This window comes from Protobothrops mucrosquamatus, unplaced genomic scaffold, assembly GCF_001527695.2.
Source record: "Protobothrops mucrosquamatus isolate PMUCROS unplaced genomic scaffold, P.Mucros_1.0 scaffold319, whole genome shotgun sequence".
NCBI lineage: Eukaryota > Metazoa > Chordata > Lepidosauria > Squamata > Viperidae > Protobothrops > Protobothrops mucrosquamatus.
Window position 1 is genome coordinate 669,462 of NW_015386658.1, and position 11,111 is coordinate 680,572.

At 37.4% G+C, this 11,111-nt stretch overlaps 1 protein-coding gene across 1 annotated transcript in view; it reads right to left on the reverse strand.

The window, feature by feature from the left end:
• Positions 1-4,103: 4,103 nt before the first annotated feature.
• DESI2 (desumoylating isopeptidase 2) overlaps positions 4,104-11,111 on the reverse strand; it is an 11,853-nt gene continuing 4,845 nt past the window's right edge. Inside the window, exons 2-5 of the mRNA XM_029284000.1 lie at positions 7,756-7,828; positions 6,306-6,399; positions 5,775-5,916; positions 4,104-4,895 (exon numbers count right to left, since the gene is read on the reverse strand). Of these exons, the coding sequence (XP_029139833.1) occupies positions 4,662-4,895; positions 5,775-5,916; positions 6,306-6,399; positions 7,756-7,828 (543 nt within the window). The 3' untranslated portion in view covers positions 4,104-4,661. The remainder of the gene's footprint in view (positions 4,896-5,774; positions 5,917-6,305; positions 6,400-7,755; positions 7,829-11,111) is intronic.

Genomic DNA, 11,111 nt, shown 5'->3' on the forward strand with positions numbered 1-11,111 from the left:
TGCCGTGTAAAAAAAAAAAAAGTTCAATCAGTCAATTTCAACTTCTCGCGGGGAAAAAAAAGATCTTGCAAAGTTGGAATTGATTGAACTTTTTAGTCCCACCCAGTCTGCTGTTACCACCGCAGCCACGCCCACCCAATGGGCCACACCCACCCTGCACTCGATGATGCATAAGTGGGTTTTGGGTTGCAGTTTGGGCACTCAGTCTCTAAAAGGCTCGCCATCACTGTTATATCCTGTCAATAAAATAATTCTATTAATAGTTCTGTTCTTTCTTTGGAGATGATTTTCTGTTCTGATCTTCTAGTAGTGCTGGCACCTACATAGCATCACAGACAACTAAATAAATGCTGTTAACCAGTGCCAATGGATTTTAAGAGCTTTCCTTCCATGTGATTTTATATATATATAAATATATAATTCATGATGCCCTAATTAAAACCACACCTTCTGCCTCTCTCCCCAAGGTAATCGCCTAGCCTGAATCCCTTGGGAAACAGATAGGTCTTCAGAGCCTTACTGGCTAATGTAGTTTCACAGAGGTTGTTTAAGCCTGTGTCTAGATTTAACCATAATTATGCTATCTTATTTCCATTTCTCATTGAGGCACAATAATGGCTAAAAATAACTTCTGGATTTCATGCTTTTTCCTGTTTAGTCTGGTGGAATGTATTTAAGTCTAGTGTGGATTGGCTCACTTGTTTCATTGATTTTCAAATGGAAGAAAAATGATGAAATCACATTCATCATCATCAGGCTTGTGCTTTTAGCTTTGTGCCTTCATCAGTTAGCCATACCCTTTTTATGGGATTCGAACCTGGGAAGTTATACATACTAGGCAGTGATTTAGCCACTGAGCCACAGGTTCTCTTCCCCTCTTTGCCAGCAGAGTCAAGGGAGTAATTATAGGGAGTTCAGACAGATCGGTGAAAAGGGTATGGCTAACTGATGAAGGCAAAAAAGTCAGAAATGGTCCATCTTAGTCTCCCAATTTAATTCTTTACTCTCTGTCAGAAAAAAGAAATTTGGATATAAAAATATTTCGCAGTTGCGACTTGAGCCTGCTCTATGCCCCTAGTTGGGGGCGGCAAGGCAAGAGATATTGTAAAAAGAGTAAAACTGCAGTATGGCAGTTGAAAATGTCAAGGTGTTCACAATCAGACNCCTTGACTCTGCTGGCAAAGAGGGGAAGAGAACCTGTGGCTCAGTGGCTAAATCACTGCCTAGTATGTATAACTTCCCAGGTTCGAATCCCATAAAAAGGGTATGGCTAACTGATGAAGGCAAAAAAGCCAGAAATGGTCCATCTTAGTCTCCCAATTTAATTCTTTACTCTCTGTCAGAAAAAAGAAATTTGGATATATGTATGTATGTATGTATGTATGTATGTATGTATATGTATATACAGTATGTATATGTATAATCTGGAGTTTGTGTGCCTTCTTGAATGTCAGAGGATTTAATAGCATACAGTTTTTGTCATTTCTGTCAAGTCTCCATGAGATGTCTTACAACAGACTTGGCCTAAGGATCCTTAATTTTATTTTCTCATTATTTATCTGATTTAATTCTGCCACTATTGCTAAGGAAAATATTTATTTATTCTAGCATACCAATATTTTGACTTGTGTAAATGTAAAAATAAATTTACAATAGTGAAAAATGGTTGAAAAGATACACTAAAATTGACAAGATCAAACCACATATTTTAATAAAAAACACTTTTTTTAATAAATTAATGGATTCAAGTTTATAATAGTCAAACATGACAATGTAACAAAAGTCAACATCTTCTGCTATTTCATACAAATACTATGCATTACAGTAAACCTATCTTTAGTTTACAAAAATGTGTTGGTGAAAACTAACCACCTAAAAGTGAACATCAGTTGTTAACAGAGTTGTATTGCATGTATTCAAGAAGAACCTCACCATATTTTTATACTGAAACCATCCAGTTAACTAGTGTAGTCTGACATTTGTTGGCAATTAATTTTTGATCTTAAATATGAATGGTATCTTAAAAATGGCTTTAATAAGACAAAACACCAAACAGCTACAGTATTCTCTTTGATAAGAAACAAAATAGAAATTGGGCAGATCAGAGAACCCAAAATGTATTTATTCTACCCGTTTTTCTTTAAGGTTGAGATATCCAGTATTATAGGTAGAAAGTGTTTTTAATGCACACTATGGCTAACTGGGAGAAGTGCATTCCCTGCTGAGTAGTAATGCTGGTGAAACATACCTTCAACTGTTGCTAGTTAGGAAAGCAGATTTTGGCAGGTTGTTCAAGAAATCAAGTGTAGAATTGATATAGCACACGTGATAAGTTATAGAACTCCCATCATTCCCTAAGATATTATAGCAGCTTCAGAGTTCAGCTGTTAGTGGACATACAGTCACTATAAAATTCCACAATATGTATAATAGAAAAGTTCAATAAAATCAGAATAAACCACCATGTTATTAAAGAATTGCTTCTACTTAGTATGCCATGTATTTCCTTGCATTCTTTACTCAGGGGTGTCAAACTGCTGGCCCGCGGGCCGGACGCATCACGTGGAAGCCACGCCCACCCCATTGCCGGCAATGGCAAAATCGGCCCGATACGTTGTGCGACGTCACGTGACGTTGCGAGTTTGACATGCCTGCCTTACATGCTGTAGTTGTGGACAACCATAAAGACACAAAATATCAAATAATTATGTAATTAATAATAAAGCCAGTTACTTTATAGAAATTTGATGGAGATAAAGCTAGTTCCAGCAGCTCTGGATGGGTAAAATTTCATGGCACTGGTAAATAATGTCAAGAAATACGTGCATCACCCTTCCTTGAAAGGAGTGGAGAAATTGCTACCCATCAGCATATGGATAATTAGGAGCAGAGTTTACTTTGTTAACATGTCAAGACCCACACTAGGAAATCTTTTTTCCATATTAGTTGAAAACCCAAATTATCCCATTCTCAATTTTCAGAGAAACATTCTATGATTTTAAAAGTATGTTCTCAGAAACCCAATTTAGATTATTGGTTAAAGAACACAGAGTATGGGACTTAAACATTAGATATATTTGAAATTAACCAGTAAAAGTTACTCTGGTTAACTCATAAACATAGTAAGACAATTTATTTGCTTATTAAAAGGACTGGCTACAATATGTAATATTGTAATACTCATTTTAGATGATTTTTTTTACTTCCACCAGGATGATGTTACATACCTGAGTATTGTTTGCAATAGTAAACATATCCACAAAGGAGCATAAAATGATGTTATTAGAAGAACAGCTAATAGCTTAATTGAGCTATTCTCAATTAAGACAAGTAATAATAGCAAGCCTGTCAAAATAACAAGCAAGAATTCATGTTCTTCACTAATGCAAGCCTTGGAAAGACTTGGTCTAAACACAGCTTCCAGTTCATTCCTTTCCATATATTTGGAAGGTTCTTAGAAAAATCTGAACCCAATTTCAATTAGATGCCAGTACTATTGTTAATCCCTACCCCAGTGAAATCATGTCAACAGAACACGTTGAATAGAAGACATTCCTCTAAATTTTTTGTAACTGATTTTTTTTGTAGTTCACACAGTATATATTGCTATTTAATGGCACAAAAATGTCTGTAACTTATTCATCTAAAACACTCATTGATTCGGCAAAAACCACAGTGAGCTGGATAAAGCATTTGGTTTCTTTGTTTGAATCTGGCTGCTGAGAAAGGCAATTACAACTGTCACTTCTCTTGGAGTTTCTAAATTGGAATTCTATTTAACAATACTTTACATCTGTGGATAATCCACATTTTGTTTCCAAATGACCTATTATTTACCATGTTCTAAATTAAGTTGTCCACAAGTTTATATGAATCTGTAGTTTATCTGTTCTATCTGTATTCATCTTATAAGTTCAGATTTTAAATGATATGTGAAACAGGCACTATTATCTGAAAATTTCAGAATGATTTTTCATATCTACAAATCAGATAAAAGCATGAGGCAATTGAAATAAAATGACTGCAATTTATCACCCAAAAGAATGCACTTATATTTGTAATAAAATATAAATTTGCTCATTGTATTGAAAAAAAATGACATAGAAGGTACATTTTAGGAACATTTCTGCTAAATAGTAAGACTTTCTTTCTTAAACAAAATTCTTTGTATTGATAATTCTGTACCCTGTTTACACATAGTATTCACTAGTTCCTTGTATACCAACAAGAGTTGGAAGAGGCATACTCTAACCTATTCTATTCCAAGTCAGTAGCAAGGAACATTGACCATTACTGTACTTCCACTGATGTTGATGAAGTTATGCAGGCTGTACTGAATTTATTCATTTTCTTTTAATGGCTGATATCCCTCGGGGATTTGTAAACAGCAGCACACAATACTGTAAACAGTTTAACTTCTGCTCAATTAGTCCAAGTGATTTGATTAGATTAAAATGAAGATTGCATTTGAGTTCTTCTCGAGTTCTTTCCATTTCATCAAGACACTTTTCCACTACATGTAAAATCCTGAGCAGAACACCATGGGTTTGAATTAGTTCTCTAATTGCAAACCAAAGACACCATAAAATGTCTATTTACTATTGTATAAGGGAAGCCAGTTATTGAAAAAGCTTCCAAAATAACAGAACTTTGGATTAAACCTATATTTTAGCATGATGGCCAGTTCTCGCTCCTGATGCTGAACTTGGCAGAGAAGCTGATGTTGCAGCATCTTCTGCTTCTTCTAGGACTTCCTGAAGCTCTTGACTTACACTAGACTGAAGGGCAGCAGGTGTAAGCCATTCTTTTGGTAGACAACTCTGGAGAAAAGGAATACAGGAACTGAAATAGGCAAGACGATTGACCCAGCGAGGAATCTCTCTTCCACAGAGAATCTAAAGGGAATTAACAAGTTAATCATTTTTTAAATTATATGTGGGCTCCTATCTGAAATCAATAATTTCTCTTTCTCAATTGAAATATTCAAGTATGCAGCACAAGATAAATTTCTACTAATATTGCCTGCCAGACTGATAATTTAAGTCAGGGGTGTCAAACTGCTGGCCCGGCAAAACCGTTCCGTACACTGCGCGACGTCACGTGACGTTACGAGTTTGACACATCTGATTTAAGTTATAAATCTAATTTTCAGACAGAAGTAATTTTGACAATTCTGAAATTGTATGTGTACTCTGCATCCAATTTTTCCCCAAAAAGACTAATTAGAACGTAAGTACAATGAAACTTCACTTATATGTATTGAGGGTAATGTGTATCATGTCGTAATAATACCCCAAATGCCATAAATAGTCATGTATTAACATCACTTTAGTCACTTTAACACCACTTCAGAGAATATTAGATGTGCCAGACTTGTCTGTTATTTTAAAGTGATGCCTAAATGGAAATTTGGTCTACTGCATCCAAATATCTGGGAAATGGAGGTCCATTAATAAAAGTTTCAGTAATACTGATAAAAAATAGTACAATAAACATATAGGTCACCAATGCTGTTTCCATTATTATTTTCTCCTTATGCATTGTTTTCAATATATAGCACAAATCCCACACTGTCCTCAGTAGTGTCTGAGAAAGCAAACTGATTATGTGTTCATGAAATAATTCTTTGATAGCTTAACTGATCTCTCTAGAGATGCAAATTGAATATTTTATCTTTGCCAAGTGCAAACTAGAAACACGGGTAACTTAAGGAGTCTATAAGATATGCAAAAGTTACTTTTTAAAATAATGGCTCCTATACAAATTAAACTTGCCTCTGATAAAGATGAAGAAAAGTGATTGCAGTTTTTGTGCATTAAATGATAAGCATTTCCCTTAAATTCTTTTCCAAGTTCTTCTATAATTTTTTCTACATCTTCCTCCATGAAGTCAGTACTTCCAAGAACAACAGCTTCTCTGAAATAAAAGACTGAAAATTAAAGGATTCTTGCAATTCAGACAAGAGTTTTTTTCCATTTCCATTCTCTTTTGAGAACACAGATACACTTCTGGAAACCAACCTTCATTTAAAACATATTAACTTTTTGAACTTCATGTTCAATTAACATTTTACAATATTGCTTTTTTACAATTATGCTTTTATATATAGGCACATCAGCTTACTTGTGTAGGCATACTTTTTATCTATAACAATTACGGGAAGAGCTTTTTATAAGACAGCACAACAATTAGTATTTTTCTATTCTAAATAAGGATTAAAATTGGCTCCTTTTATTAACAGGAGATGGGCAGCTACTTTTGTATTTGATCATAAATTTGAGAACACACTAATGAAAATTGCTTACTTGAATTTAAATGTTTCTCCTAATTCAGATGCATTGCCTGGTAAAATTTCAAATATTCCAGAAAAAGGATATGGATGACCACCATAAGCAAATTCTGAAAGACAAATTCAAGATATTATCCTTAGTTGTTAATAATGGTTGTCTTCCCTATATAAATAATTTACCAGTCATGCTTAAAACTGATGTACTATCATATACAAAATCTAGACAAACCATAAGACTTGGTACTTATAATATGCAAGATTTATATTTTAGTTGGGAATATTAGGTTGAAAGATAGCAAGGCAAATGCTATTTATACCAAGTAAATCTCCCTCCTCCAAGGGAGACAGGTGGTTAAGAAAGATGAACTATAAACAAACAAAGTATCTTTATGTATAAATTATGAATAAAAAATCAGAATTATTACAGTTTTGGCTGTCGTAAATGTGCCATGCTCCCCTGGTCATATGAACATATTTCAGATGCTTGGTCACCTGTTCACATTTACGACCAGTTGCTAAAGCACCCTGTATCATCTGATTGCCATTTACAATCTTCTCTGCTAGCCTCTCCAGAAAATCAATGAGAAAGCAGATAAGGAAATTGTAAGCAGAATAGATGTTGGATTTGTCTGTTCTGCTATTGTTTCTGCCCCACTGGAGAGGAAAATGCTAGCAAAAATCAGCATTCTGAGCCTTCCAGAATGATGGAATTTGTTAAGAGTTTTCACCAGACTTGAGATCCATTCCTCTAATGTGTCAAGGGATTTCTCCTCTGAACACCATTGTTCTCATGATCATTCAGAAGGCCCCTTCTCCAAATCGTGCTAACAATGACGGGAATGGGGCCTGTTTGCAGGATGAAGTGGGCTGGCCTCAGCTCACCAGCTGCAAAACAATGGAAAGCAATAGCAATAGCAATTATACTTATAAAACGCTTCATAGTACTTTATATCATTCTCTAAGTGGTTTACAGAGACAGCATATTGCCCCCAACAATCTGGATCCTCATTTTACCAACCTTAGAAGGATGGAAGGCTGAGTCAATCTTTAGCCGGTCACAACCAAACTCTTGGCAGTGGGCAGCGTTAGCCTGCAATACTGAAGTCTAACCACTGCGCCACCATGGCTTTCCCCCCTCTTCCATGGAATGGTAAGTCAACCTAGGCATAATGGGGCATGGCGTGAGCCCAAGCCTTCCAGACAGGGTGGGGTGGGGAAAAGGCCCAAGTCTCTTGGGTGTGGTGGAAAACCTAGGTTCTCTCTCTGCCCCACCATGCCCAGGAAGCCCAAGTCTTCTCCTTGCACTTCGCTTAACAAATCCAACTGGGAAAGCTAGATTGTGATAAATTCAATTTTAGAAACTGATGTTCTGCTCCTTCAAATCTCCCCACTAACCACACACTAGAAGTTCCATTTTAATTATTCCTTTTAGTAAAAAAAATATAAGGCTAAAGTAAGGTACATACCTCTGCCATATATCTCAATTCCTGAGTGAAATACTCCAATTCCAAGGGAGGAAGTGTATTCATTCATCCAGTACTAGAAAAGAACATGGAAGATTTAGCTAAATGTAAATAATTTTTATTTACATCCCACATGCCAAGGAAATTATTTCTGAGGGGGTAGACAATTTTAATCAATTTTTCCTGAAATATTCAAAACATTGTTTGTTGAGCATTAAGATAGTCATAGATAGAGCACATCTAATTTAACCAGGTGCTAGGAAGCTTAATAATCCAATGCTTCTTTATTTGCTATATCAGGCATGTCAAACTGCCGGCCCGTGGGCCGGATCCGTCACTCCAAAACCACGTCTACCCCATTGCCGGCAATGGGGAAAAAGTCACGTGACGTCACGTGACGCCGCAAGTTTGACATGTCTGTGCTATATCATAGAACAATCAGACAATTAAATCCAAGCAACTTTTCTAACCCATTAAAAAAAACCTTTTATAACTACAGAAGAGGAACAGCTTTTACTGCACAAAACAGACCAAAACTGATTTGAATATGGATCTGAAAATGGATTTAAAAATGCCGACTACAAAGCTAATATGGAAAAAGATGCCATATTGGAAATACAAATGAAACTCATGAAGAAGGCAAATGAAACTGGCTATTGTCTTAATAATGAAAGGTGACATACAAATAATAAATCAGAAAAATGACTTGAATAGCTTTCTTATCTTGGATGTACAAAATAGACATGTTAAATCAGTGAAGGAGTTTCTGAGAGGAGACAGAGAAAACGATAAGAAAACTTGTGGGACATTATTTGAAAAGATTAAAAATCAAGTTTTAAAATCGTAAACAGAAAGAATATAAAGTGGATTTATTTGATCAAGATTAAAATATATATGTTGTTGTTTCTGGTAGCTCTTTACAGATATAATTCAATGATCAAATCCCAAAATCAGAATTACATTTCTCTTAGTTTGTTGCAAAGTCCAAATGTTAACTTCATTAACAACTCATTGCTGTCTCTTATAATACAAGAAGATATTTTTTCATTCCATACCTCACTCTATTTTCTATAAACTCATTTTTAAATCTTTTCTCTCCTTATAAATAAGCACAGATCCAATAAAACAATTAGACATTACAAAAAAAGAAAATAAAAGCTATTAAGTTATACCAAAGCACCCCTTATTTAGATGTCAAAAACTAATCTATTACCTCATTAGATATTTTCAAAAAAATATCCAAATACCCATTCAACACCACAGAAATAACTCATTATTTAATCATATTCAGATAAACCTTTTTCCTTTTCTCTCCCAACTATCCCTAACACCCATAAATAAACTTTTATTTTCTTCTGTCTTTTCGTCTTCTCTTGGAGAGGACCTTCCAAACTAATACATCATTTCTGAGTAGAGTATTGTAAAACTACCTCTAAATGGCTAAAGGCTTGTTTGAGACAATTAACATTATTTTCAGGATGACATCAATTTCTAAGAATATGCCAAAAACTGCATGATACAAAGTCCTTATTCCTTGTCTGATAATGAGACAAGTTTGATGAAATTCTTGGTATTTCTAAAAGACAGATCTGGATGTTTGCCTGTACGGCTGACGTTTGGACCCTCTGTTGCTGGGCATACGGAGACCTTGGATACTTTGGCTATCATATGTGCTCGCCCTCCGGGCGTTAGCCAGGGCTCACTGATTGTAGGGACTAACACCAGTTTAGTTAGGCGGTTGCTTACCCCAGTCATTCCATTGGGAAATGATCCAATAGTGAGGGATGTTCACCCTGCGCTGCAGACAGTATGTCAGGGTATAGTGCGGGAGCAGCAGGCCCCTGTAGAGGGAGTGGGACGGTTATGGAAATTCGATAAGAAAAAGAGGGTAATACAACCTGGGGAGGTGGTGTGCTTGAGGGCGTCTGTTAAGTTAGATTGGGAGTAGCCTGGGCCGTATCTCATCCTGGAAACTGGCCCGCAGGGACAGAATGGTGGAGTGGAATTGATCCCAGAGGTAATCCCCACGCGGGTGTTGAAGCGGGAAAAGGGACGAATCTTGGTCGGAGTTCGGAATATCACAGGTCTCCCTGTGCGACTGAAGGATCGGATGTTGTTGGGGCAGGTGAGCCCAGTCACTCCAATTGAGTCTCTGGATGGAGAGAAGGAGGGAGAGGTCTCGATGGACCAGTTTTATCCCGGGAATACTCAGCTTCCTCTTGAGTGGCGAGAGAGAGTGAGGGAGCAGCTCTGGAAGTGGAGGCATTTATTCTCGAGAGATCTAAAACTACACCCGACGCGATTCTCACGGGTCGTACTTTAGGCTGACTCCCTATTCCAGGGCCACCTAGGGGAACTCACTAAATCTACTAGAAGCCCTCGTGGATCGTCTCAATTTTTCCTGACCCCAGTAATCCCTCAGAGCTTCGGGAATACGAAGAGGATATCACCACCAGGCTTTCTTCTTACCCTGGGATTCCATGTGTATAGATTATCGTACCCTTAATCGGAGGACCATCCCCGACCAGTATAAAACTCCTCGGATAGAGGATGCTCTGCAGTGTTTGTCAGGGGCAAAGTGGTTCAGCGTGTTAGATTTAAGGAGTGGCTACCATCAGATCCCCATGCACCCCGAGGATAGGGAGAAAACAGCATTCATCTGTCCACTTGGATTTTATGAGTTCAATCGAATGCCCCAAGGGTTGTCAGGGGCTCCAGCAACTTTTCAAAGGCTTATGGAACGGACAGTAGGGGACATGAACCTGATAGAGGTGTTGGTTTATCTAGATGACATCATTTAGGGCATGTCGTCTCAGCCGAGGGAGTGGCAACGGATCCCGCTAAGCTTGAGGCCGTGGTTTCTTGGCCCAGGCCTCAGAGTGTTGCTGAATTGCGATCGTTTCTGGGGTTTTGTTCATACTATCGGAGATTTGTGAAAGGGTTTGCTAAGATAGCTCGTCCGCTTAATGCGTTATTAAAAAATGAGCAGGTAGAGGATACAGTGGGCCATTCGAATCCAACCCATAAAATTAGGGGACCCAGGAAGTCACGAGAATCCATTCAGGCAGAATGGACTGAGCGTTGTGAACAGGCTTTTGATCAGCTGAAGCAGAGGCTCACAAATACCCCAGTCTTAGCTTATGCCGACCCCAATCGGCCATATGAACTACATGTAGATGCCAGTCGGGATGGTCTTGGGGGAGTATTATATCAGGAGCATGATCAACGTTTAAAGCCCATTGCATATATCAGTAGGGGTCTAACCCCTGGGGGAAAAAATTATCCCACTCATAAGCTGGAATTTTTGGCACTCAAGTGGGCGGTGGTGGATAAGTTGAGGGATTATTTGTACGGGGCAG